Here is a 27,109-nt window from a genome sequence, read left to right on the forward strand (position 1 = left end):
CATGCTGTATAAATACAATATGCACATATAAAGAAATTCACATTTAAATTTACACTCGACGTTTCCTTTCACAAACAGTCTGAAGCGGATGCGGAGCGACCACACCCACGTCTGGTGTTATACTTTACAACACGCCAAAAATCAGCATCAGAGGAACTCAATCTATGAGTTACATTCTCACCTACAACCACAACATTAGCATTTGACTCTCACAGAGGAATCATCTTGTTACTAGCATACAGTAGTCAGATTTTGAGGATGCTGATTGGTTTTGCCCCTGAATTGGGGCAAATTTGACAAGCTATAATAAATGATCTGTGGGGTATTTTGAGCTGAAACTTCACAGACACATTCTGGAGACACCAGAGACTCATATTACATCTTGTGAAAGGGGCATTATAGGTCACCTTTAAACACACGAGACACGTTACACAGTGAAAACAGTCACAGCACACCATATCATAAGATATCTGATGCAACACTGCTCAAAGTGACATGATGAAGGTTTCTCCTACACACAGAGATTTAGTGTGATGAGCTTGAGATGATCTAAATAGGGGCTTCCCTGCTGACACGACCAACACTCTTAAAGTGGCACTTGTGATGCTGTTTCGAAGGAATTTTCACAGAGGTCAGTTTTGTTCTTACTACCAAAACCTGTGCAGAGATCGGAGGAGCTGCTGCAGATGTGTGTAAACCCCAGCAGAGCTCATGAGTTCAGGAGAGTGTGGGCAGCATCAGAGCGGCTAAACGCTGACCAGTAGCGACCGCGATTACCATGGGGATTCAAGCCGCATGTTGGCTTTTCTCGTGCTACGTGCTCCTCGCAGGAGAAATCCCCCACCGTGCCCCAGCGCTGGAAAACATGCCTCCTTACGCTGTGCTTCGGCTGTAAGACACATCTCAAGAGGAAGTGCATTTGGACAGTTTTTGCCAGCTGCTTCCTGTTTGGTGTGTCATAGTTTCAGTTCAGATGGTGACAGACGAAGAGCAACTATCTGGTGTGAGTGGAGGCGTTCTCGACTACGTCACTGAGTGTCGTACAACTGAGTCTGTATCATCATTTCTGTTTTGATTATATTTCTATATTAAACTGACCAGTAAGTCACCTAAAGCGTGTCATGATAATATTCCAACTGTGTATCTGACACCACGGACTACCCATCCACCAATAAAACATTACAACTGTGACAGTGATCGCACAGGTTTATGAAAAAGAGAAATGTCAGGAGTTATTACTATACCGCACTGTTCAGTTTACCGTAAATAGCTGTAATGGTGATTGTAAAATGACATGATTTTCACACTTACTGTGCCAAAATGTAGGCTTTCCCTTGTGAAAAGAAGTACACTTTAGCATGATTTAAAACGAGTACTTGATTTAAGTCTGACATTTAGAAGAATGACATCTTTACATGTAATTTCATAATCATTTATTGAAATATGGTTAAAGTGTAGTGATGAACTTAACGACAAGCATTTACTGTCAACTAAAATATACTTCGATGTCATTTCTATTGAAACATATCATGCATTTAAATATTTGTAATTGCACATTTGTAATTATGAAGTTGCAATTTAGTACATTTAAAATACATCAACTTTAATATCAAATAACACACTACTAGATAAAAATGTGACAAGATTTCTCGTAGAGGTGAAAAGCTGTCTCGTGAAATGAGCGTGAGGGTGAAGTTAGGACAGAAGTGACGAGATGACTGACGAGACCATGGCGGAGGATTATCTGCCGTGTAGAAATGTCTTATCTCAGCTCCACCGCTCCCTGTTCACAGAGATCACGCCATCGCGAAATTGAAAGCGAAAGTAAAACGCGATATCAATACCTCGCACTTTGAAAGATGCATGCAAATATCTCCCAATATCAAGCTATCTCATGCTGGGCTGTGTGGTTGTAACCATCTCTCAGATCTGTATCATGCTTGAAGAATAAATCTGGTCTCTGTTTGCACTTTGATTATTGAGACAGTACTTTGATTGCACTTTTTATTTATACTGCTATTATTTCTACGATCAATTTGCATAAAGGATTCATGGTCAAAGGTTGCAGAAGCTCATAAATCATGTACAGTAAGGCCTGAAGAGACTGAAATCATACAGAAGAGAAGTCAGTCAGTTGAGTTTGTAGCAAAACCATTTACAGTGCTTGAGTATTGTTGTGTTTTACTGCATATGATAATTGATACTCAGAAAGTGGAACTGAAATGACATTCATTACAAGATGATCAGTTAAAACATTTCAAATACACCTGCAGACCATTTTTCTAGTCATGCATTTCATTGAGGATTTCTTCAAATCAGTCTAAAAATCTCGTCTCGTTCTTATATAGATTATAATCAAGCACTTTACGTGTGCTTTAGTATGTTAGTCAACATGCACTTCTTTAAAGGACGACTACAGATTATTAAAACAATGTACATTAAAGTAAAACTTCTCACTTTTTAAAAGTGTATTGCTCTTCTTTTTCACAAGGGTTAGTTTAGCGACAGTCACGATAATAACTCACAGCCGTTGAAAAAGCCTTATCTGTTCTGAATATTGGAGAAATGACTAGCCGACATCTTTCATAATCAATGACACTTTCTTTTTTTCCCAGCCTGCACTAGCTCACACAAACACACACACACACTCGCTCTCTGCTCGAGTTCCTGTCTGCACACTGCTGTGGTTGAAGCACGAGCGCACGTGATGTGTGAAACGTGATGTGGGAGAGAGGAGCGCTCACCAGGTCTGCCACAGGGGACTTCTTACGGTTCTGCTTCTCCACCTCCACCTGCATCTTGGCCATGGGTTTGGCCATGGCGAGCGCCAGCTTGGCCTCGGCCTGCAGCTTCTTCTGTCGGCTCAGGAAGTCCATGTCCTCCAGAGACTCAGAGTCGTCCTCCGTGGTGTCTCTGTCCGAGTAGGACGAACTCTGTTTGCTCTGAAGACAGAGAGAACACAAGACAAATAATCAGACATTTCTTCACCTGACCACAAACCAATGCAACTAACAGAATGATTCAACCGAGTGTTATTTCCAAACGGAATATATTACCAGCATAACAAACTGAAGATGAGCGGAAATATGAACATGAATGTGTGTGTGTGTGTGTACTTGTACAACTATCAGGATATTTTGGCCGATCCTCAATTTTTTTTTAACTTTAGTTAGTGTGTAATGTTGCTGTTTGATCATAAACAACATCTGCAAAGTTACGACACTCAAAGTTCAATGCAAAGAGAGATATTTTCTTTTACAGAAATCACTTTTTAAACGGCTGGTAGGGACTTCAACGAGCTTCTTCCTGGATTAGTGACATCACAAACCCTACAATTTACATAAACCCCGCCCACAATAACACACAACAAAGGGGGCGGGGCCATGTTGAGCTGCTTTAGAGAAGAGGAAGAGTTGTTGTAGTCGAGTGTTGTTGTCATGCCGTCATTTTACACCAAACGAGGGTCAATTCAACACAAAAGATGAACATGACGGCACATGCTAGTGGATGAGTTGAATCAACTCCACAGCAACTACATCAATTTATCCACTAACCATTCAGAAACGTCTAAAAGTTGTAACTTCTTCCTGAGTCTCTCCATCAGTGTCGACTCCGGTTTGAACAATGTAAGGCTGAACACTTTCCTCATTTTGGCTGCGTGAGATTCTCCAGCTTTGTTGTTGTTGAGCTGTTAAAGCTCCGCCCTCTTCTGGAGCAGCAGCTCATTTGCATTTAAAGGGACACACACAAAAACGGCGTGTTTTTGCTCGCAGCCAAATTAGACAAGCTATAATAAATGATCTGTTTTGAGCTGAAACTTCACACACACATTCTGGAGACACCAGAGACTGATATTACATCTTGTGAAAGGGGCGTTATAGGTCCACTTTAAATGCCTGTTTGAGGGTCAAGAGTTAGTTTCAGGGGTCAGGTTATAATTAGGTTTAGGGTAAGGGTTTGGGTTAGGCACTGATAAGTAGGGTTAGGGTAAGGATTTAGAGAATGCATTCTGTCAACGAATGTCCTCACAAACACAGATGTACAAAAATGTGTGTTTGAGAGACAGAGAGTGGACTGATGTGACAGCGCGTGTCCAGGGGGAATCTACACATGTCGTGTGTGTTTAATGATTAAGGGTGATGAATGATGATTGTACAGGGTCAGTGTAGGTGGGGTCATTTCTCTGGCCTGTGACCCTCTCTGACTCATGCTGTAACGTTACTGTAACTGCTGGGAAGCCATGGCTCTCAAACCACATCCCAGATCAGGGGCATTCTGGACGGGGCTGTTTCGAAAACTTGCGTGTTTGACCTCTGTGACACTCGCGGCCAGAGTAAACATCCCACTGCATCCCTGACTGTGTGTGAGAGTGTGTGTTTGTGTACCATGGGTGACAGCGGCGTGTCCAGGCTCGTCTCTGTCTTGCTGTCATCTGCATCACTGTCTTTGTCGCTGCCGCTGTCGTTGACGAAACAGATCTGCAGGTTCATTCCGCTCTGGAGCCTGTCAAGATATCATCATTTTGAGTTCAGTTTATCAACAAACATATGTTCAGTATCATGTGATACACTGGTAAACTCCCTCACATGAAGAGAAAATAATAACCTAAACATGCTAAATATCCAAAACAACTGGTAATATATTATTAAACATCACTATCCTATATACGTCAGTTTACACCAGCAAAACTCATTTAGAAACAGCACTTTAATGTGATAACAGCAGGTTTACAGGTGCGCTGCTGTGGTTCACTAGCAGTATTTCAGTCTTTCTGAAGACATCAATCAGTTTAATCATTAATAATGCAGGAAAACCTCCCAGCGAGAGATACTGTATGAGCGGCAGGAGGGTTCGAAAGCTGAACCATCAGAAAACACTGATCAGAAACTGAGCAGAGCTGAAGTTTGTGATGTTATCGACAGTTTAAATGCTTTTAGCATTTAGCAAAAAAACCTTAAATAAGAAGAAGAACATTAAAGTGTAATGAATTTATAAAAGATGATTGCAGATTTAGTTTAAATGGCTGTAAAAAAAAAACGAGTTAATATTTACACACTTTTTTCTACAATTAATTGAAATGAGTTGCATGGTTAATGTCAGATTACAGCAGTGTTGCCAAGTCTGCGGTTTTCTCAGGTTGAAGTGACTCCAAATAACATGATATTTAGTCCCTGGAATGCGAATTTTACCAGGGGAACGCCACCAAAAAGCGGATTTTACCCTCCGGAACGTGATTTGTACTGGGGGACCCCCTGAAATGCGATTGGATGGGTTTTGTTGTGAAAACCTGGCAACCCTGGATTACAGTTCATCTATCACAGCTGAACAGGGTCAGATTTTTAACTAATTCACATCACAACTCTGTCTCCAGCTGACTGATCACAGTACATGACGACAACTGAAAAGTGTTATGTTTAAATATGCATATCATAATGAATAAAGCCACTGGGTCAAAATTCTCATTTGATTTTGTTGACATATTAAAGGTTTTTACAGAGGGGATTTTTCATTTCTCTATTTATCACTCCATACATCAGAAACTACTGTCAACAGACAGGAAAAAAGATGTTCACCATGTTTTGGGGAATAAAAATGTTCTATAAATCAGCTGAATGATACATGAAGAAACCTTCAGAATATATATATATATATAGGAATAAAGCTGTATAGTTTGGCGTGTGTAAATGTTTCTGACTCATTGCAGGAGAAAAAAACTCAACTTTTAAAGATATGTGTTGCAACTGAAATCTACAGACACAAATAGATAAAGTGCAATCAAATAAACACTTATAAGCATGTTCTTTCCTCTAGTGTGGAAGCACAAAATCTCAAAGTTGGTTTTGCTCTGGTGTCCTGCCTTAACGAACATGGGATTAATTTATTGCTCAGCTCAAAGTAACGTTATTCATCTAGTCTCGAATCCAGTGGAGGACGTAAACTGGGTCACAGTGTCAATGTTTACTGTAATAACAGCAGCATTATGACATTCAACATGACAAAACAATGACAAGAAGTGCTCATCGTGGTCATGTGAAACAGAAAGTGAGGCGCAGTGATTGAGGCTAAAGTCTGTGCGCTGCTTCCCTTTTGGGAAGAGTCTGTGTGTCGGGATGCGGCGCTGAAGGGGGAAACCCTCCGTGTTCATAGAGAGAGTGCACACAGAAACGTGACGCTGTTTCACTAGTGGAGCTCTGCTCTGATACTGCGGTCATGGAAAGTTGAAGAAAAGGCCCATTGTCCGCATGTCTCCTCTGTCTGATGTCACTCTATCTCACAGCAGTCCAACATGGACACAGAGACCACACACACACACACACACACACACACACACACACACACACACACACACACACACACACACACACACACACACACACACACACACACACACACACACACACACATGTGAGGTAAAAACATCCTGGTAGGCATCACTTACCTGAATCCTCACAAGTCATGCTGTCTGACTGAAACTACCAGCAGACTTCCTCAAAAACATGTAATAGTGCTTTAATAGACACGAAACGTGAGAGCAAAAGATCTGCTGAAGGGAACATCAAGTGAAACTCTCACTGATGTCATCTTTTTAGGTTTTTTATTTATAGGTTTGGGGTCAGTATGTATTTTTTGTTGTTGTTGAGAAATTAATACTTTTATTGAGCAAAGATGCATTTAAAATGTTACAAAAGATTTCTATTGTCTATAAAAATGTTCTTTGGAATTTTCTGTTCATTAAAGAAGAAGAACTGATTTCAACACTGATAATAATCATAAATGTTTCTTGAGCATTAAATCATCATATCAGAATGATTTCTGAAGGATCATGTGACACTGAAGACTGGAGTAATGCTGAAAATTCAGCTTTGATCACTGGATATATTATACATTTTACAATATATTCACATAGAAAACAGCTGTTTTACACTGGAATAATATTTCACTATTTTGTTCTTTTATTCTTTTAGACTTTTTAAAACTTTTTACAAACATACAAATTTTTTATGTTTGTAAACATAAAACCCCAAACTTTTTACCTATATATATATATATATATATATATATATATATATATATATATATATATATATATATATAAACCCTCCTGTGTTCAAAATGCCAGCTCAAAGCAAGACCACTATCAGAGTTGTTCACTTCACCTGTCAGTGCTCATAATGTTATGCCTGACTGATCCGTGTGAGTATATATATATAAATATATTATATTATGCAATATAGTTTATTTTCTGGACTTTTGATTTTGGTATAAAATATAATCCAGGCCAGTTCTAAAGAGATTCAGGGATCTGTCACACACACACACACACACACACTGACCGTGAGGACAGGCTGGGTTTGCCACTCTTGCTGCAGCTGGTGTAGATGCCCGGCCCATCGTCAAAGAAACTGCCCAGCGCCAGCTTCTGCCGGATGGACTCGCGCTCATTCTTCTGGGCCTGAGACAGAAGCAGAGGAAACACAGGTTGAACATGAGGACACACGCGCACAGAGACCAGCAGGTGGCAGCATTAGCACACACATTCAGAGCTGCTCGGGGAGATCAATGATTATCTCTACATTATCAGTCACACAGAAAAGCTGTCAATCAATCACACAATCACCACACTACAGGAGATCATGATCAGACAGCGCTGTGGAGCTCATGATCTGAAGACACTATATTACATAGTTAATAAGGTATATGTAATAATATACAAACAATATATATATATATATATATATATATATATATATATAATCTACACAATATGGTTAAGTAGGCACACACACAAGAATGAAAATGTGTTTTTCTCTCATTATCTGTTGCAGTGTTTTTTCTGCTGGATCAGAGCACAGGAAGTGAGCGTCATTCACTGCTGAGCCCAGAGGATTACGGGTGATTTAAACTGAATTACTAGTCTATCGTCCACATCCGCCTACCAAAATATCCTACAGCTACACTGAATCAGGACAAGCAATGCATGATGGGAGAATCAGGACAATATCTACTAAATGTAAAAACACAACATCATCACATTCTGACACCTGCAACACAGCGACCCCCGCTAATGTCTCTGTGAAGTTACATCAGCTCAGAATGAGTTGAATTTCTTTATACAGTCAATTACTGACACACAAGTATTAACAGTGTTCAGTTAGAATGACCTCAACATGCAAGAAATGGAGCAAAAATGTGCCTGTGTGAGTTTCTCTTATATTTACAATATTGTCAATATGGTCTGATTTTAACTCTATTTCACCACATAATATATTTCAAACAAATCCACAACAATAAAACTGCATTTTTGAACGACTCATTTGAATGAATGACTTAAGACAGAGACATGCCGCCACCTACTGGTGGCTTTAGTTTCATATTAAAAAATAATAATTTCAATATTCGTTGCATAATTTATGCATATTGTAATGGTGGTGTAAATGCTTTCATGCCATCTCTGAGCTGCATTAAGCAGTCTGTAAACACATCCAGATACTCCTCAGATACACGTCTCTTCTGCGGTGCAAAGACTGACTGTGATTGATTTCCTTTCATTAACAGACATATAGTGTCTCATTATTCTAATTGAGTGAATAAACAATGCATATATTTCATTAGTCAAGTGTAAATGTACATTTGTGTCACAGCTGTGAGCTGATCATGGCACAGGATAGGAATATAGGACCATGACAGCCCAAAACAACACGATCTCTTAGTACTGTGTATCTACAGCACGAGTTTGTCTGTATTTGGAGTGCTATTTATATGCTGAAATTACTTCTTGCATGCATATGATACACAATGGGCAGGATTAGTGGTGTGTGGGGTAGGGGCGTATTATATGTACACCAAAAGTGCATATCATATGCACGTGAAAACTGCGTATTATATGCACTTCAAACCCATGTCATACTCACAGCAACTGTAATTTCTGTGTATAAATAGTGCACTAAATAGAAACAGAATATCATGCTATTGATACACACTTTCATCAGATCAGACTCGCCGAAACCAGCACAAAAACACTGAGCAAAATATTGTCTAATTATTGTTACTGACAAAATCCTAGAAAATAGAGACTCTTTTTGGCATCACACACCTCTGACAAAATACAGTTTCATATTAGGGATGGAAAATTCAATATTCCCAAATGTAAAATGTAATTTCATTTAGTATGGATCATCTCCTTAATGCAGTCTAAATGAATGAATGATGAACACAGTGGTGGCAAAGTCCTCTTTTTTTTTTTTTCTTTTTTTTATATATCAAATGCAAATGTCATTAATATCTGCTGGACACTGTTACTTTATAAAAACAAGTGACTTTTACACTTTTTAATGTAATATTTGTGTCATTTTATTTTTGTAATATGGATTATTTTTCTCTATATTTCATCCAGTTTTTTTGAGGAGACGCTGGCTGAACACTGTCTGAGCCTAAACACTGTTCACATAAGAGCTACTGTGATCAGATCCAGTCTCAGCACACACACACACACACACACACACACACACACACACACACTCCTGCGGAATTTCTGACCATTACCGCAAACATGTTTGATAGAAATTGTGAAAAAATGACACAAATGCTAAACATTCAGAATAGCAGAGATAAAACCTTGAGTTTGACCAGAAGATAAAGTAACTTTAGCACCACAAATGACAAATTCAGACAGTTCTTTGTTAAAACTAAAAATAATATTTAATTGAATTACTTAACAAATAAGTGTTTATCCAATGAGATATAAAATAAATAGGAAATAAAAGCCACACTGATATCACAGGTGTTTGTGTAGCCTAGCGAATGAACAGAGCAAAAACTAAAATAAATAATACTAAAGAACATTAAATGTTCTTAACGAATAAATCAAATACCGAATGACTTTGGCATAGCCTGCAGAGGAAGAGAATGTTACTGACTGACTGTGGTGAGCTTCATCCGTTGACTCTTTGTTACTGCGGGACGGCAGCAAAGGTAAACCCGCCCGCTCCCGTGACATTAGATCCCGCGGGATCCCGATCCCAGTGCAGCCCTCTAACTGCTCTATTGTCACACTAGACCACTGCACTACTGACACATTAATACATCATATAAAACATATTTCCATATCGCTGTGTTTCTGTGACGGCTCCTTCTGAGACTCAACAGACACACCCTCAACATCAACATCATGGGAGAAACACAGCAAAATAATACTGCAAACACAAACAGATGAAATCAGTTTTTAATGCTGCAGGTCTGGTCATCCACACACACAGATCCTCGTTATGTGTGAGTAAACACTGAAGGCCAAGAGACACATTATTATTGTGCTTCTGCAGGAGAGACACAGAGAGAGTGTGTGAGGCTGTGCTGAACAGTGAGGTGTAAATAATGTGTGTGTGTTCAGGCAGAGACACAGACAGGCCGGCACCAGTCGTCTCCAGCGGGCGGTTGCCTGGATACCAGCCTAATCAAGAGGCCCCTGGAGGATTGGGCCCCGTCCCCAACACACACACGCATCATTTCCTCTCTCTGTTCCTCACCTGCGCCGTCTTCAGCTGTTATTCTGTCATATCTCTGCTCTCCCCGTCTAAATCAGCACATGAATAACTCTGTCTTTCAGCTCTGCTCAGATATTCCCTTCATTAACACTCTGTTTCCTCTGCTGCAGTTCTTCAGGCTCTCATTTCCTCTCCGTTTCCTTCCTGTCGCAGCTCATGCTCTCTATGAATAAACATGTACTGTAAAACTATATAGTTAGACTATTACTGCCAACCCAACATATGTTACAGCCTAAAAGTATCAATAGTTAATTACTGTCAATAACTGTAACCCTGAAAACTCTCTCTGAAAACATGCAACAAACCTGTTAAAGCCTAAATATAGGGGTGAAGAATGTATATAATGCAGGACTGCATTTATTTTATCACAAATACAGTAAAAAAAGAGAAATATTATTCCAGTGTAAATCAGCAGTAAAGTGTAATTTATTCCTGTGATCAAAGCTGAATTTCCAGCATCATTACTCCAGTCTTCAATGTCACATGATCCTTCAGAAATCATTCTGATATGATGCTCAACATTTATGATTGTCAGTGTTGAAAACAGTCCTATTTTTGTGGAAATGGAGATTCTTCAGGATTCTTCGATGAACAGAAAGTTCAAAAGCATTTATTTGAAATCTAAACAGAAGTTTGATGTTTAATGCATCCTTGCAGAATAAAAGTATTAATTTCAATAATAAATGTAGTGATTAAGGTATTAATTGTTAATAAAATGTCTTTATTTCACATAAATTCCCTCGCGTTTAGATCTGGTTCTCTGCTAAAATACGTTCTGTCCTAAAATAAACGTCTCTAAACTCGGTCCTGTGGTTTCCTGTGGAAAGTAGTCTTGTTACACGTCTCTGTCTCTCTCAGTGCTCACATTAAAACACAATGTAAATTGAAGCTCAAACAAACACAGGGCGGTAAAAGCACATGAGCCGTCCACTCATCTTCATCATCATCATCATCATCAGATCTGATATGGAAGAGTAATGAAAGAGATGACGACAGAATAAATGATCAGAGGAGCAGACAGCAGTACAGCGCTGGGTGTTAAATCCACAGATCTGCTTCTGCATGTCCATCAGTGTCCTTCACTGTTGTTATACACTACTGGCTTAAAAACAACCCAAGCTGGGTTAAATATGGATAAACCCAACCACTGGGTTAAATGATTCCCAAACATGCTGGGTATTTAACATAACTATTGATTAAAAATGACTGAATTCTTTGCTTAAAATGAACCTAAAATATGCTTGAAATGAACATTTATTAATAAGTTAAATGAATAATAATTAAACAATGAACATTTATTAAATTGCTTATTAATAAATGTTCACGTTTTGATTATTATTGTTTGATTTTTGTGTCTGATTTTTAATTTCCAACATATTTCGTGTTCATTTTAAGCCAGACGTATAGTCATTTTTAAACAATAGTTGAGTTAAATAAAACTATCCAGCAGATTGGACAAACATTTAACCCAACCACTGAGTTTGTCCATATTCAACCCAACTTGGGTTGTTTTTAACCCAGCGTGTAAAGCATGTTACATGAGCTGTGGCTCTATCCACAGTACAGCAGCAGCTCACCATCACACGGCTTTAATGAAGGATGAAAGTGATTTACTGACGGCAGTGATGTGTGTGTGTGTGTGTGTGTGTGTGTGTGTGTGTGTGTGTGTGTTGCTGAATAAAGTGGGCCGCTTCTCTTGAGGTTATGGGATGTATCACACACACATCACGACTACACGATCATTCACCTGAACGCGCTCGTATCTTCAGACTTCTGATGTGTAAAGCAGCACATCTGACCGTCATGAACTGATTTATCCGAATGAAATCTTAATGATCCAGCAGGAAAGCCTCTGCTCAGAAGATAAGCCTGCTCTCTCATGGCTCATTAGATCTCACTTAGGTCTCAATCTCAACTCGGTCTCAGATGTTTCTCCTAACATAAACAGCAATAATAACGGGAATGAGTCATCGTCCAGTAAGATGAACGTGGACAGCAGCTCAGATCATTTGATGAGAAACTGACTTTTGCTCAGTCTGAGACAGTGTTGAGAGGAGACGCATGAGAGATTCCTGGAGTCTTTTTCTCAGGAGAAACAAGTGAGACATCTCCTTTCCTCATCTGATCCTACCTGATAGGAGCAGCTGTCCTGGTGCACCATCTCTCACTGCATCCTCCGGATCCGCAGCGGCCGCAGGAGAAACGTCAGACGCCGGAGACCAGGAGTCCCACCCAAACAAGCAAACAACCGAGTGTCTCTGTCTCTCACGAGGTGTCTCACCACCTTCACGCCTCCGGCCTTTGCACACGATGAGGGAAAGATCCGATCGGAGCGCTCGCCACAGACGGGAACGGAGGGTGGGGCGCAGGGACACACAGGACTGCTCGAGGATCAGTGGGCGGGGCTGCTCGCTGCTGACCAATCAGATGGCAGCACAGAAGGACGGGGGATGGGGGCGGAGCTAGAGACAAGAGAGGGAGGGAGGAGTGACCTTACAGAGCGGAGCGGGGGAGGAAACGTCCCACGGATTGAGAGAGAGAGAGGGATGAAAGGAAAGCCAGTGAAGAAAAGCAGTGGGAGGAGAGGGCCGAGCAAAGAAAAGAGCCTTTCTGTGGCACATTCCTGCAGCTCAAGCATTCCTGAGACGAGAGCAGACGAGCGCACTGGAATTGAAATGATCTTGTGTTTCTCTGTCAACTCTTCACACATTCCAGCAGCCCAACACACACACACACACACACACACCACAGCAAACACCATCGAACTATGGTGTGTTTTAGCAAATGTTTAACACAATTCCACAGAACAGGTGCTGTTTGGGTCCTTCATTTACATATGTGTAAAAAACAACAACTTTAACAATGAACAGCTGATGCCAACTGTTAGTGTCAATACACACACTTCACACACACACACACCAGCATCAGTCCAGGAACTTCAGGTCATTTGTAAACGATTTCTCTCTTCTCGTTCTTATGATGTTTTCAGCCTGTGTCCTGCCGTGTTTCCTACTTCTCCTTGCCTGTATGTACGGATTTTGATAAAGCAACATTTTTGAAAACTAAATCTTTATATTTAGATTTTAGTTGATAACAGTGTTCCAAGGTTCTGTGAAGCCTTGTGAAAAAAATATAAAGACTTTTTTTAAGGAATTACAGAATTAACACACTTCAAAAGAATGAATGAATAATTAAAATGAAAAAATATTATAGTTTAAATTTATGTAAATTAATGCAATTAGTTGGAGTAATTAGTTAGTGTTTTTTTTTTTTTTTTTGATCCCCTGAAGAAGTACTATGGGGTGCCAAAACTGCCGAAATAATAAATAAATAAACAAATAAATATATGAATACATAAAAAAATGAAAGAAATGTAAAAAAATAAATAAATAAAATAAATAAATGTGTACACTCTAAAAAATGCTGGGTTAAAAACAACCCAAGTTGGGTTGAAAATGGACAAACCCAGCGATTGGGTTGTTTTAACCCAGCAGTTGGGTTAAATGTTTGCCCAACCTGCTGGGTAGTTTTACTTAACTCAACTATTGTTTAAAAATTACAGTATTGCTTACTTAAAATGAACCCAAAATAATATCTTGAAAATGAACATTTATTAATATGTTTAATAATTAACATTTTAATTTCATTTTAGATTCATTTTAAGTCAGCCATATAGTCATATAGTCAAACAATAGTTGGGTTAAATAAAACTACCCAGCAGGTTGGGCAAACATTTAACCCAACTGCTGGGTTAAAACAACCCAATCGCTGGGTTTGTCCATTTTCAACCCAACTTGGGTTGTTTTTAACCCAGCATTTTTTAGAGTGTACTTTATTTTCTTGTATAATTGTATTTTTGTTCCACATTTATTTATTTCCATACAGACAAAGAAATGTATAAATAAATACATGTGTAAATAAATAAATGTGAAAATAAAAAATGTAGACATAAATACATAAATAAATGAAAATAGATAAATCAATGATATATGAATAAGTAAATAAAAGTATAAATACACATTTATTATTTTCAATTTCTTTGTATATTTATGTATTTATTTATGTCTTATTTCTGTGGCTTTGGTATCCCATAAAGCACATCTTTATACATAATTTCATAATTCTATTGTCTTTGAAATATGGTGCTGCTGACGAGCATTTATGGTCAATTAAAATATACTATGTCATGCATTTAAATATCACGATTTCATAAGTGCATGTTTGTAGAAATATCAGCATCAGATTTTCTTTCTAAAAGTATTGTGTTGTTTTTACAATCCTAATCTTATGTCAGATTGTAAGATTGTCACTATACAATGGCACAATGCAATGTATTAACACACCGCTTGTTTCGTATACTGTAGCACTGTAAATCCTACAGAAATGTGCTTCAGAGCCCGATCCCTCAGTCTGGACAGGGCAAGTCACATGTATCTAATGTGAGGCTTTCTCTTGGAGAAGTGCAGGATAAACAGGAGGGAGTTTAATCTGTCTGTGCCATCTGGCCCTCAGTACACATAAACCAGATTAACTCTCTCCTCACTAACACACAAACACACACCATACACCACGTTCAGTGCCAACACACGCTCAATCTCAGAATACGGCTGGATCGCTTTATAAGAGTTTGAAGTCATTGTGATTCACACACTCATGTTGTGGACAAGGTTTCACGCTACTCTTAACCCCGGGTTAACATCTTTTTTAAATCCCTGGTTAAACAGCTACAACCCCGGATAAAGGAATGTAATTGTGAGGTTTAGTGCTGCATTTAACCCTGCGCCAAATCCAACGAATGTTAGCAACAGACAACCAATCATAAAGAGTGCTTGCCTCATTAAATATTCATAAGCTGAAAGTGTGCAGAAATGTCCATGTGTTGGGTTGTCACGATCCAGGAATATCTAACTTTGATATAACACCTTGGAAAATATTGATATTGACATTGTTTTAAACATTTTAGTTGTCACGGTTTCCCCTGTGTTTTGTATGTTCTGTGTTTTAGGACTTTTATTTTGAAGTTTATTTTTTTCACAGTGTTTACTTACTGTATTTAGTTCCTGTTTTACTTTGTTTCTTAGTTACCCTTATTTGTTTCCATGGTGATTGTTTACCCACACCTGTGTCTTGTTATTATGATTAAAGTATGAGCGTGTGAAAGCTGAAGGTTACGGAGGGAAAGTGAAACAGTAATGTAGAGCACAGATGACATCAGGTTTACTAGCGCATTAGTGCTCAGCTCGTCTGACTGTTCTCTGGCCATTAAATGATTGTCAAATCGCTTTCATGAGACACAAAGGACAGAGGATAATCGCCTCTCTCTCTCTGGATTACGAGCCGTCAGAAAGCAGCACATGTGTGTGTGAAATTAGAGGACATCACTGTCTTTAAACACACGAGCATGACATTAGTGTTTCTGACGTCACAGCAGTCGCTCTGATTCAGTCTGTGTGTCAGCGATGCTCATGAGATATCAGACATTAGTGTTCCTGAACACATCTGAGGAGGTGTGAAGCTTGCTGAAGTGTGTGTGTCCGTCTGGTGATGGTGCAGGATCTGGAAGTGCTCCAGAATGTGTATATGCATTATATAATGCACCGTGATGGCACAATCTTAAGATAGAAACAGTCTAAATACAGTGATGAGCAGCAGATACAAGTTAACTGATCAGTTGAATGATAATAGCACGACTATATTTTTACATCTGCTGAAGAACATGAGTGTAGCAGAATGACCAGAACCTCATAGAGTCCTCAGGCTAATAGTGAACAGGCGTGTCCTTGCACTGAAGATCGTTAAACCAGGGATGGAGGGCGAGCTTCCTGGAGTCTTGTCAGAAAGGTGAGTGGGGAAGTGCAAACAGGCTAGGAAGCCTCCAGGGAGGTGCCAACAGCTCAGAGGACCAGGGAGGTGTAGGCCGTTCAGGGAGCCAAGGGAGGCGACGGTTGTTCCGGGGACCATGGCAGCACAGGCAGTTCAGAGGGCCGTATAGGATTGGCTTCCGTAGCCTTGACTTTTGGCCCGGCCACAATGACTGGAGACATTTTGGCTGAGGGCTCAGGCGTGGCGGCAATGATGGAACGAGTCTCTGGAATGAGGGCCATGATGGGATTAGACTCTGGAATATCTTCCACTGGAGCAGATTCAGAAATTTCACAAACTGGAATGGACAGGGGAAAGGGAAAGGAAACCTTGACATGGACTTCATACTCAGGGAGCATTGTGACCAGTGGGAATGGTAATGCTGTATTCCTTGGAGTTGATGTCGTGTCTGGGGTAGACTCACGTGCGGAGATAGGGACTGAAGGGGAATTAAGAGAAGACACAGGAGCTGGGAAGGGCTTGATATTGAACTCAGGGGCTGTAGAAAATTCTAGAGTGGAATCTAAAGATGTATGGAGAGGATGAGACATTCTGGAGGACGATCAACTGAGGAGGAGTGCGCACAGGATGTATTGTTCTAATGAACAGTTGTTAGTGTTCCAGGACAACATCGAGTACAGAGGTTCATCAAGGCCTCCATGGAAAAGAGTCATCAATATATCATCCTCCAGGAAGACGGTGGAGGCCAGCTCCAAAAACGCCTCAGGAGCATACCACAAGGGAACCACCATTTTTGGAAAGGGAGCAAAGCTGATCAATAGGACATAGAGGAATGTTTATAGCTTCCGTCTGTTTTGGTCCGGTCTTCTTTTCATACTGTCAGACAAAGAGATAGAGGTTAACAGATGTTTTTTATTGACAGCACTTGAGTAGAATGTGGGAAGCAGGTAAGTTTGCAGTTCAGTAGATGCTTTGAATGAGACGAATAGAGCGATTGGAATTGAATGATTGGAATTGGAATGTCTTTCTATTACAGGAACTGGAGATCATGGATGGATGCACACACCTCACTAGGAACACAGTGAGTATATTTGCAGGCACACACAAGAGACTTGAGGAAGGAGAAGACGCTGGAGAAGAGAACAGGAGGAACACTGGAGACAACGCTGGAGGTAACTTCTAATATCATAGAAGATCACTGTAGTAACAAGGTTACTTCATAGGAACGAGACCGGACAATGAGTGAATTGAGGTGTGTGCTCAAATGGGTGAGATGATGATGGTGCAGATGTGTGCATGTGAGTACAGGTGAAGGTGATGGCCGAAAGAGTGCTGGTGAAATCAAGGGGGGATGATGGGAAAGATTTGTGACATCCTGACAGATATCACAGTTTACTTTGAAACAATTTTCACTCAGAAATTGGTAGTAAATATTAAATAATTATAAAAAAAATGACAAGGAACACAATAAATTAAACGTAAAGGTTTATCCAAGACTGAACAAGAATTTTCTGGTAAAATGTACTCAAATAATCTTTGTTTTATTTATTTGAAAAATCTTTTTTAGCAGTGTATTTCCACCTGTGTGATGACCACTTGTGATCAGATCACCACAAACGCTCCTCAATAGCAGGTCAGAACAGAGTCTCTGAGCTCTAGTACTGATGACTGATACTATATATGATGGATGTGTTTTCTGACATGAAGCTATAGTGGATGATGCAGTGTTTCTCTCTCTCAGATGTGAGTACTGGTCTCTTGTGTTGTTCTCTCAGTGTGATCCGCAGGGAAGAGCCACTTTTAGTGGAGTGACATTTCCACAGCGTTCGTTCATGAATGTTTAACTACACTCACAGCAGGAAGACGAAAACCACAGAGGTGGAAATAATGAGCTAACACTGTAAAAAAGCCTCTTCAGCAGAGAGCAACTTCAACACATGTGTGTGTGTGTGTGTGTGTGGTCCTGTTAAACCATAAGTTATGGGGACAAAATGTCCCCACAAAAATGGCAATATCAGAAATTCTTGTCCTTTTTTGGTCCCCATGAGGAAAAAAGCTTATAAATCACACTAAGTGATGTTTTATTGAAAATGTAAAAATGCAGAAAGGTTTCTGTGATGGGTAGGGTTAGGGGAGAGAATATACAGTTTGTACAGAATAAAAGTGTGTGTGTGTTTGTGTGTGCGTGAACACACTGTTGAAGGCTGATGTCACCCTATAGGCTTTCTTTCAAGAGAGAATGATCAAATCAAACATTATGAAATATGAGATCATGAATATTTTTCATGTGTAAATCACTCATTTATCTTTCGACAGCAACACCATCAGGTGAAGTATCAGCTATGTCTCTCCTGAGCTCATAGTGTTCTCACTGAAATCATAAAGCACATCACAAATGCTGACAGGAAGTACAAGGGAACAGTCTGGTGAGAGAAGGTAAGGTGGAGTCTCCGTCATGCTGTGATTGGCTCATTATCTGACAGAGTAATGTCACATTAGGGGCCCGATATACAAACAGCAAAGTTTTGTTTTCGCTTTGGGGTAAAAAGGCATCTCCATTGTCTGGTCTACGACTAGGACACAGACAACCTGTATATCTATGAGTCTGTGTTTCCAGACAGAAGACCAGACCAACACAGAGTAACGATAACATGAGCATCATTACCTTTGATCCAGCCACTCTGCTCCTCTCCATGACACAAAATAGCTGCCCAATTAAAGGGCACCTATTATGCAAAATTCACTTTTACATGCTGTTTGATGTGTGTTGGCAGTGTCTGAGCAAAACCACCCTAGAATGAGAAAAATCCACCCAGTGTTTTTTTTACAATCTCGATAATTCATAAGCACTGTCTCAGAACGCCCTGTTCTAAGATTGCTCTCACTGTGACGTAGAATTGCGCTAAGCCCCTCCCACATGGTTTGATTGACAATCTGGTTTTGGCATAGACCCCGCCGTCGGTGATCTGTCAACCATCCTCCATTGTTTCAACGAAAGAAGAAACATAAGTGTTCTGTTGTGGGATGTAATAATGAACATAGTAGTTTTCACTTACTTCCAACATCAGAGCCACTGAAAACGCAGTGGATGGATTTTATTTACGAAGGAAAGGCGCCACTCAAAATGCCATAATACGTTTATGTTTGCGCGAATCATTTTTTGACTGACTGTTTTGAGAACGAGGGTCAATTCAAAGCAGGTCTTGCTTCAAAGTTAATCCTCAAGTGTGAATCGTTGCCTACTGTTCGCGATCCAACATCACCTCCAGAAGAAGTAAGTGTATTTAATGTTTTTTGAGAAAATAGACATTTCAGTCGATGTCAGCCAATTCAATAACAAATGCGTCTAAAGTTGTTGTCGTCGCTCCAGTGACCACTCCTGCCCATGAGCCCGCTCCAGTGTCCACTCCAGCCCAAGAGCCCGCTCCAGTGTCCACTCCAGCCCATGAGCCCGCTCCAGTGTCCGCTCCAGCCCGAGCCCACTCCAGAGTCTGTTCCAGCCCATGAGCTCGCTCCAGTGTCTGCTCCAGCCCATGAGCTCGCTCCAGTGTCTGCTCCAGCCCAAGCCCACTCCAGTGTCCACTCCAGCCCATGAGCTCGCTCCAGTGTCTGCTCCAGCCCATGAGCTCGCTCCAGTGTCTGCTCCAGCCCATGAGCTCGCTCCAGTGTCTGCTCCAGCCCATGAGCTCGCTCCAGTGTCTGCTCCAGCCCATGAGCTCGCTCCAGTGTCCGCTCCAGCCCATGAGTCCGCTCCAGTGTCCACTCCAGCCCATGAGCTCGCTCCAGTGTCCACTCCAGCCCATGAGCTCGCTCCAGTGTCTGCTCCAGCCCATGAGCTCGCTCCAGTGTCTGCTCCAGCCCATGAGCTCGCTCCAGTGTCCGCTCCAGCCCCTGAGCCCACTCCAGTGTCCACTCCAGCCCATGAGTCCGCTCCAGTGTCCGCTCCAGCCCCTGAGCCCACTCCAGTGTCCACTCCAGCCCATGAGCTCGCTCCAGTGTCTGCTCCAGCCCATGAGCTCGCTCCAGTGTCTGCTCCAGCCCATGAGCCCGCTCCAGTGTCCGCTCCAGGCCGAGCCCACTCCAGTGTCCACTCCAGCCCATGAGCTCGCTCCAGTGTCTGCTCCAACCCCTGAGCCCTCTCCAGAGTCTGATCCAGCCCATGATCCCACTCCAGTGTCCGCTCCAGCCCCTGAGCCCACTCCAGTGTCCACTCCAGCCCATGAGCCTGCTCCAGGGTCCACTCCAGCCCATGAGCCCGCTACAGTGTCCGCTCCAGCCCCTGAGCCCACGCCAGAGTCCACTCCAGCCCATGAGCCTGCTCCAGTGTCCACTCCAGCCCATGAGCTCGCTCCAGTGTCTGCTCCAACCCCCGAGCCCTCTCCAGAGTCTGTTCCAGCCCATGATCCCACTCCAGTGTCCGCTCCAGCCCCTGAGCCCACTCCAGTGTCCACTCCAGCCCATGAGCCTGCTCCAGTGTCCACTCCAGCCCATGAGTCCGCTCCAGTGTCCGCTCCAGCCCCTGAGCCCACTCCAGAGTCCACTCCAGCCCATGAGTCCGCTCCAGTGTCCGCTCCAGCCCCTGAGCCCACTCCAGAGTCCACTCCAGCCCATGAGCCTGCTCCAGTGTCCACTCCAGCCCATGAGCTCGCTCCAGTGTCCACTCCAGCCCATGAGCTCGCTCCAGTGTCTGCTCCAACCCCTTAGCCCTCTCCAGAGTCTGTTTCAGCCCATGATCCCACTCCAGTGTCCGCTCCAGCCCGAGCCCACTCCAGTGTCCGCTCCAGCCCGAGCCCACTCCAGTGTCCGCTCCATCCAATGAGCCTGCTCCAGAGACCACTCCAGTATCTGCTTCAGCCCCTGAGCCAACTACAGCCCCTGAGTCCACTCCAGTGTCTGCTCCAGCCCATGAGCCTGCTCCAGAGTCCGCTCCAACCCATAAGCCTGTCTCTGAGCCCACTCCAGTTACTGCTCCAGCCCACGAGCCTGCTCCAGAATCCGCTTAAGCACATAAGCCTGCCCCTGAGGCCACTCCAGCCCATGAGCCCACTCCAGTGTCCACTCCATGCAATGAGCCCGCTCCAGTATCTGCTTCAGCCCCTGAGCCCGCTCCAGTATCTGCTTCAGCCCCTGAGCCGACTACAGCCCCTGAGTCCACTCTAGTGTCTGTTCCAGCCCCTGAGCCTGCGCCAGAGTCCGCTCCAGCACATAAGCCTGCCCCTGAGGCCGCTCCAGCCCATGAGCCCACTCTAGTGTCCACTCCATGCAATGAGCCTGCTCCAGGGCCATCCTGTCCGACACCAAACACCCACCCACTCTACCTCCATTCCTCCCTGGGTGGATTCTGTTTGGTGTGAGGTCACGTCTTCTGGGAGGGGGGAATACTGTCACGATTCACCTGTCACTTCTGCAATACATTTCCCATCATCCTCGCTGGCTTCCACCTGCACACACTCCACAATCACCCGCACCTGCCAGCAATCACCCTCATCAGCTCCACACCATAACACATCTCCATTGTCTGGTCTATGACTAGCACCCCGTCAACCTTTGTATGGACTACTTACCTATAGTTTCCTTCCTGTTATTGTCACGATACCAAAATTTTTACTTCGATACGATACCCAATTTAAATATCACGATACCAACACTTAAACGATAATATGGCAAAAACCTAAAACTGCAGGAAAAGTAAATAAAAAACACATATGACAGAACTTCTTTCTTCACCAGTGTGCAGGCTGATAATTCTGGATTTGAGCTTCATTGCTGTGAAGTTAGAATTAGATTTAATATAATTTTTAATGTTTATTATTTTCATGCTCAATAAAATTGTAAATTAGTCCTATTTGCTGTTATGCTTTTTTGCTGTTTTTTATACATTTAGGTGTTTTTGACAGTAAGATTATTGTAAAAATTTGATTACTGTAAATAATTAGAGCAATGTTATTAAAGCATAAATTGGTTTAAAATACCTGTATATACCCTTCACATATTTATGTATTTTTAAATTAATTTTATTTTTGCAACCAGATATCACTTATTAAACTAAGACTCAATAATACACCTCTGGTCTGCTTGCACGAGTAAAATAAATAAATTAAAAACACTCATTTAATGTTTGACAGCATAAACATAATGCTGGTATCACACTAACCTGTCGCTCTTTAAATTTTTTTTACAAATCGGGATGTTTGTCGGCAAGATGCTTTTGACTCCCTTCGCTTGCGTTATTTTGTAATATTTTTTGCGGACGGGCTTTGTGGTGTCCGTGGGCTTGCCCTGACTGTCGGCAATGTAAGCAAAATAATGCCATATTTTGCTTTGTACATCTGCTTTCTCAACAATTTGTGGACGGTCTGCAAGAGCACCTGTATATGCAGCCATACCTCTCATTTCGTCACCATGAAAGCCGTTGCGCAGTTGAGAGGAATAAACGCACTCAATGTGCCTTAGCCCGCAGCATGCACACTGCCCCCTGCTGTTGCACATTAGGAAATACAGCTGGCACTCAAAGTACCGGAACTAATAAAATGAAGAACCGGACCGTTTTTAAAAGCAGGGTATCGCGATAACTTTCTAGTACCGGTATATCATGCAACACTACTTCCTGTGTGTTGTTTCTTTGTATCCGCTGTCTCCAACTCCTCAAGTGGTAATCTCCAAAGACCGATAAAGTCATCTCAAAGTGTGTGTGTGGTGCAACTTACCTGGACTGTTTGTCATATCCTCTGTTATCTGCAAAAGCCTTTACTCACCTTGTACATGTTTGCTCAATAAACCACAGTAGTGTTTCACTGTGTATCTATGAGTCTGTGTTTCCTGATACTTTTCATCAGCATTTCACCATTTCATCTGAGAAAACTATCAGCAGATACACACACACACACACATAAACTCACAGCTCTTCACCACAACACGCCAAAATAAAAGACTGGCTTCACTTGTAGAAATTATGACAGAAATATATATTGTCGTTCAAAAGTTTGGGATCGGTAAGATTTGTAATGTTTTTAAAAGAAGTCTCTTCTGCTCACCAAGGCTGCATTAATTTGATTTAAACAAACAAACAAACAAACAAAAGGAATATTGTGAAATATTATTACAATTTAAAATAACCGTTTTCCATATTTTATAATATATATAAATTATTAGATATTTTAAAATGTAATTTATTCCTGTGATCAAAGCTGAATTTTCAGCATCATTACTCCAGTCTTCAGTGTCACATGATCCTTCAGAAATCATTCTAATATGATGATTTGATACTCAATAAACATTTCTGATTATTATCAATGGTGAAAACAGTTGTGCATATTTTTTTCAGGATTCTTCGATGAATAGAAAGTTCAGAAGAAATAAAACTGATTTTTTAGGGCCCCAGATGACTTGAATTCACACCACTGTAACCAACAACCTGTTTAGTTTGCTTCTGTTCAATGTAAATGTTAATGCAAAATCATAACCAGTGGAAAACACTCCTGTAAATGAGACACGACATATACCTGCAGTGTGTACGTGGCCACACACACACACGTATGCTTTCAGTTTGAGTTTCATGCTGTAAAAACTTTATTTTTAGATATGAAACCAGGCCAGCATACACACAGACACACACACACACACACACACACACACACACACACACACACACACACACACACACACACACACACACACACACACACACACATGTTTGTTTTTGTGAATTGTGGGGACTTTCCATAGACTTCAATGCATTTTACACTGAACAAACTGTACATTCTATCCCCCTACCCTGCCCCTACCCCTAAACCTAACCCTCACAGGAAACTGTGCAAACTTTTACTTTTTCACAAAAACTCATTCTATATGATTTATAAACCCATTTACATTGTGGGGACCGCTGGCTGGTCCCCACGATGTAGGTGAACTCAGGTTTATATTACATCATGGGGACATTTGGTCCCCACAATGTAATATAAACAAAAGCACAACGCTCTCACTGTAGCCTAAACATGTGTTCATTTCCACCGTCACACACCCTACATAATCACATAATACACCACTCTGTGTGTGTGTGTCCTGTAATTCTCTCTGACTCAAACCTGCAATTCACAACATGACCATTCAGACAACACACACACACACACACACACACACACACACACACACACACACACACACACACAGAGTTGGCGTGTGCTCAGGACGGAATGTGTTGCCGCAGGCCTTGAGTTTCCACAGCAAACACACTGCTGTCTTTCCGCCCCATTCCAGGACTCGCCCTGATGACATCATCCATGACATCATCCTCACCACACACTCAGGGTCAGTAACAGCACGCCTCTGAAGCGTGTCACGACACGGCAGGAGTCACATACGACCTCACAATCACCCTCAGACACAAAGAATCGTCACAGAAACAGAGAAGCACAATTTCACTCTGACATTATTTTCATGACAACTAAACACATTTAACCCCCAAATTCTCATATTATAATGCAAAAAAAAAAAAAAACAATAATGATAATAATAATAAATATTTATTATTTTAATTGTGAAGCATTGATAGTGATTTAAATGTTAAATGGTTCTATTAGTTAACTTTACAGCTAACTTGGACTAAAAATGAAAAAGACCTCTAAAGCATTTATTAATCGTAGTTAATGCATTTACTAATACATTATTAATATGAAAAATTGTATCTATTAATATTGTTTAATGACCTGAGCTCACATGAACTAACATTATTAAAGACTGTAACAAATGCATTGCTCATTGAGTGTTAATGCATTAACTGTTGCTTATTTATAAAGTGTTACAGCTTTGACTGTTCTATTTTTAACAATCACTGTATTGCAGCAATGATAACTGACTGGGAATCATCACCGAGAATAATGAAAATTGCAAACAAAAGTAAAACATCTGAACCAATTACAGTAATGAGATTTTGCAGTACAGTGATGAGAATGTGTTCAATTGTCAGGAAGATAATGTTATTCTTTCTTTCTTTCTTTCTTTCTTTCTTTCTTTCTTTCTTTCTTTCTTTCTTTCTTTCTTTCTTTCTTTCTTTTGGTTTTCGGAGTGAAATATGGCCTGGTCATTTGAATGAGATTGACCTGCATGTCATCCATTTCCAGCAGCTACAGAAGAGCAGATATATGAGAAATAATAATCTGAATCTGATCATGAACAGACTACAGTACTTGAGACGAGAACTGATCTCAGATCTGATGTGTTTCCGCTGCTCTTCCTCAAGCACACGCACAACAATTACACGTTTCTTCACAAAACCACTGTCAGAGACAGTCACACACACTACACTGAGAATGAATATACTGTAAACAACAGGAACTAGTAAAGCCAGTGACCCTTAAACACACAATCCATCCATTCTTCTTCCATTCGACAGTGTGTGAGTGTGTGTAAGGTAGAGAATCATGCTGTGTTACCTGCGTGACATCCAGCGCTGCTCTCATTCAGTCCAGAATGACTTTCATCACACACTTTCATCAGTCTCAATCACACACACACACACACACACACACACACACACACACACACACACACACACACACACACACACACACACACACACACACACACACACACACACGTATGGCAGCAGGAGGACATGCTGGATCCTGCAGTCATGTGAGTGTGAGGGCATGTGCAGACACACACACACACACACACACACACACACACACTGGAGCTGGGATCTAAATGTCTGACGCTTGACACTCAGTTTGGGAACAACTGTAAAACATTTTCAGCTGGTTAAACTTAAAAATGTGAGTTAACTCAACTTGAAGATAACCTTTGTTTCAACTCAAAATTGTCAAGACAATGCATTACTTTAAGTTTATTTTTAGTATTTTTGAGTTGAAACAAAGGTTATCTTCAAGTTGAGTTAACTCACATTTTTAAGTTTAACCAGCTGAAAATGTTTTACATATGCTCATTATTAAGGCTTGGTCTATATCAAGTGTGCTGCAAATGTTGAAAAGTGAAGCCAAATGATCGCCCCCTGGTGGCTGGCTGCAGTATAGGTCATAAAGCCAGCCCTCTCCATGTAAACGAATGGGGTGAGAGCCAAACTAAAAAATCTATTAATTACTCTTTTCTCAAAGATGGTTTCTGTAATTTTTGGTAGTTCTTATCATTCTGCCGTATGTTGAAGTGTTTTTACTTATTTATTTATTTATTTTTTAAAATATGTTTGGTCTCAGCCTCAGATGTCACGGCCCATTAGCTGGATATCTGATGCATATGGCACACAAAATATGAATCACTTCAGGAGTTTCGAAGACGTCATCTGATTGGTTGAATTCTACAGGATGTCTGTGTCACATTCTTTAACGGTCCGCCCGGAAACAAAGCCGTTGTGATGCCGAACCCCCTCAGAAAGCCGCTGTGTTTACGCGAGACTAGGTATTAGTTAGTTATTTGATGCTATACAGATGAGGCGTGCCATCATGATTGACAGCTGTGATTGACAGCTTCTCTGGGAGGCACCACAGCTCTTCTTTCAAGATCTTCGGGATGAAGCTTTAACTTTTAATTTTCCATAACTGTGATTGTTTGTTTCGCACGGACAGGTTCAGGGGGTGTGCTTAGAGGAGAGTGGGCGGGGCCTCGATCACTACTGCACAGACTCTGGCTCCGAATGACATCATCAGCAGCCGTTTCTGGGACATTCTGGTCTCAATTATTTTTTTACAGTCTATTGTCTATATATTGATATGTATGTATGTATTCACTCT

At 41.2% G+C, this 27,109-nt stretch overlaps 1 protein-coding gene across 2 annotated transcripts in view; it reads right to left on the reverse strand.

Moving 5' to 3' along the window:
* Positions 1-27,109, reverse strand: part of schip1 (schwannomin interacting protein 1) — a 43,115-nt gene that overhangs the window by 4,007 nt on the left and 11,999 nt on the right. The window contains exons 1-4 of one of the 2 annotated variants that reach the window (XM_067364818.1): positions 12,673-13,097; positions 7,335-7,453; positions 4,386-4,503; positions 2,745-2,942 (exon numbers count right to left, since the gene is read on the reverse strand). In XM_067364818.1, the coding sequence (XP_067220919.1) occupies positions 2,745-2,942; positions 4,386-4,503; positions 7,335-7,453; positions 12,673-12,702 (465 nt within the window). In that variant the 5' untranslated portion in view covers positions 12,703-13,097. Of the gene's footprint in view, positions 1-2,744; positions 2,943-4,385; positions 4,504-7,334; positions 7,454-12,672; positions 13,098-27,109 lie in introns of those variants that run through there. The other variant, XM_067364817.1, reaches the window with a different exon arrangement.

The sequence above is a fragment of the Chanodichthys erythropterus genome, chromosome 17 (genome assembly GCF_024489055.1).
Source record: "Chanodichthys erythropterus isolate Z2021 chromosome 17, ASM2448905v1, whole genome shotgun sequence".
Classification (NCBI taxonomy): Eukaryota; Metazoa; Chordata; class Actinopteri; order Cypriniformes; family Xenocyprididae; genus Chanodichthys; species Chanodichthys erythropterus.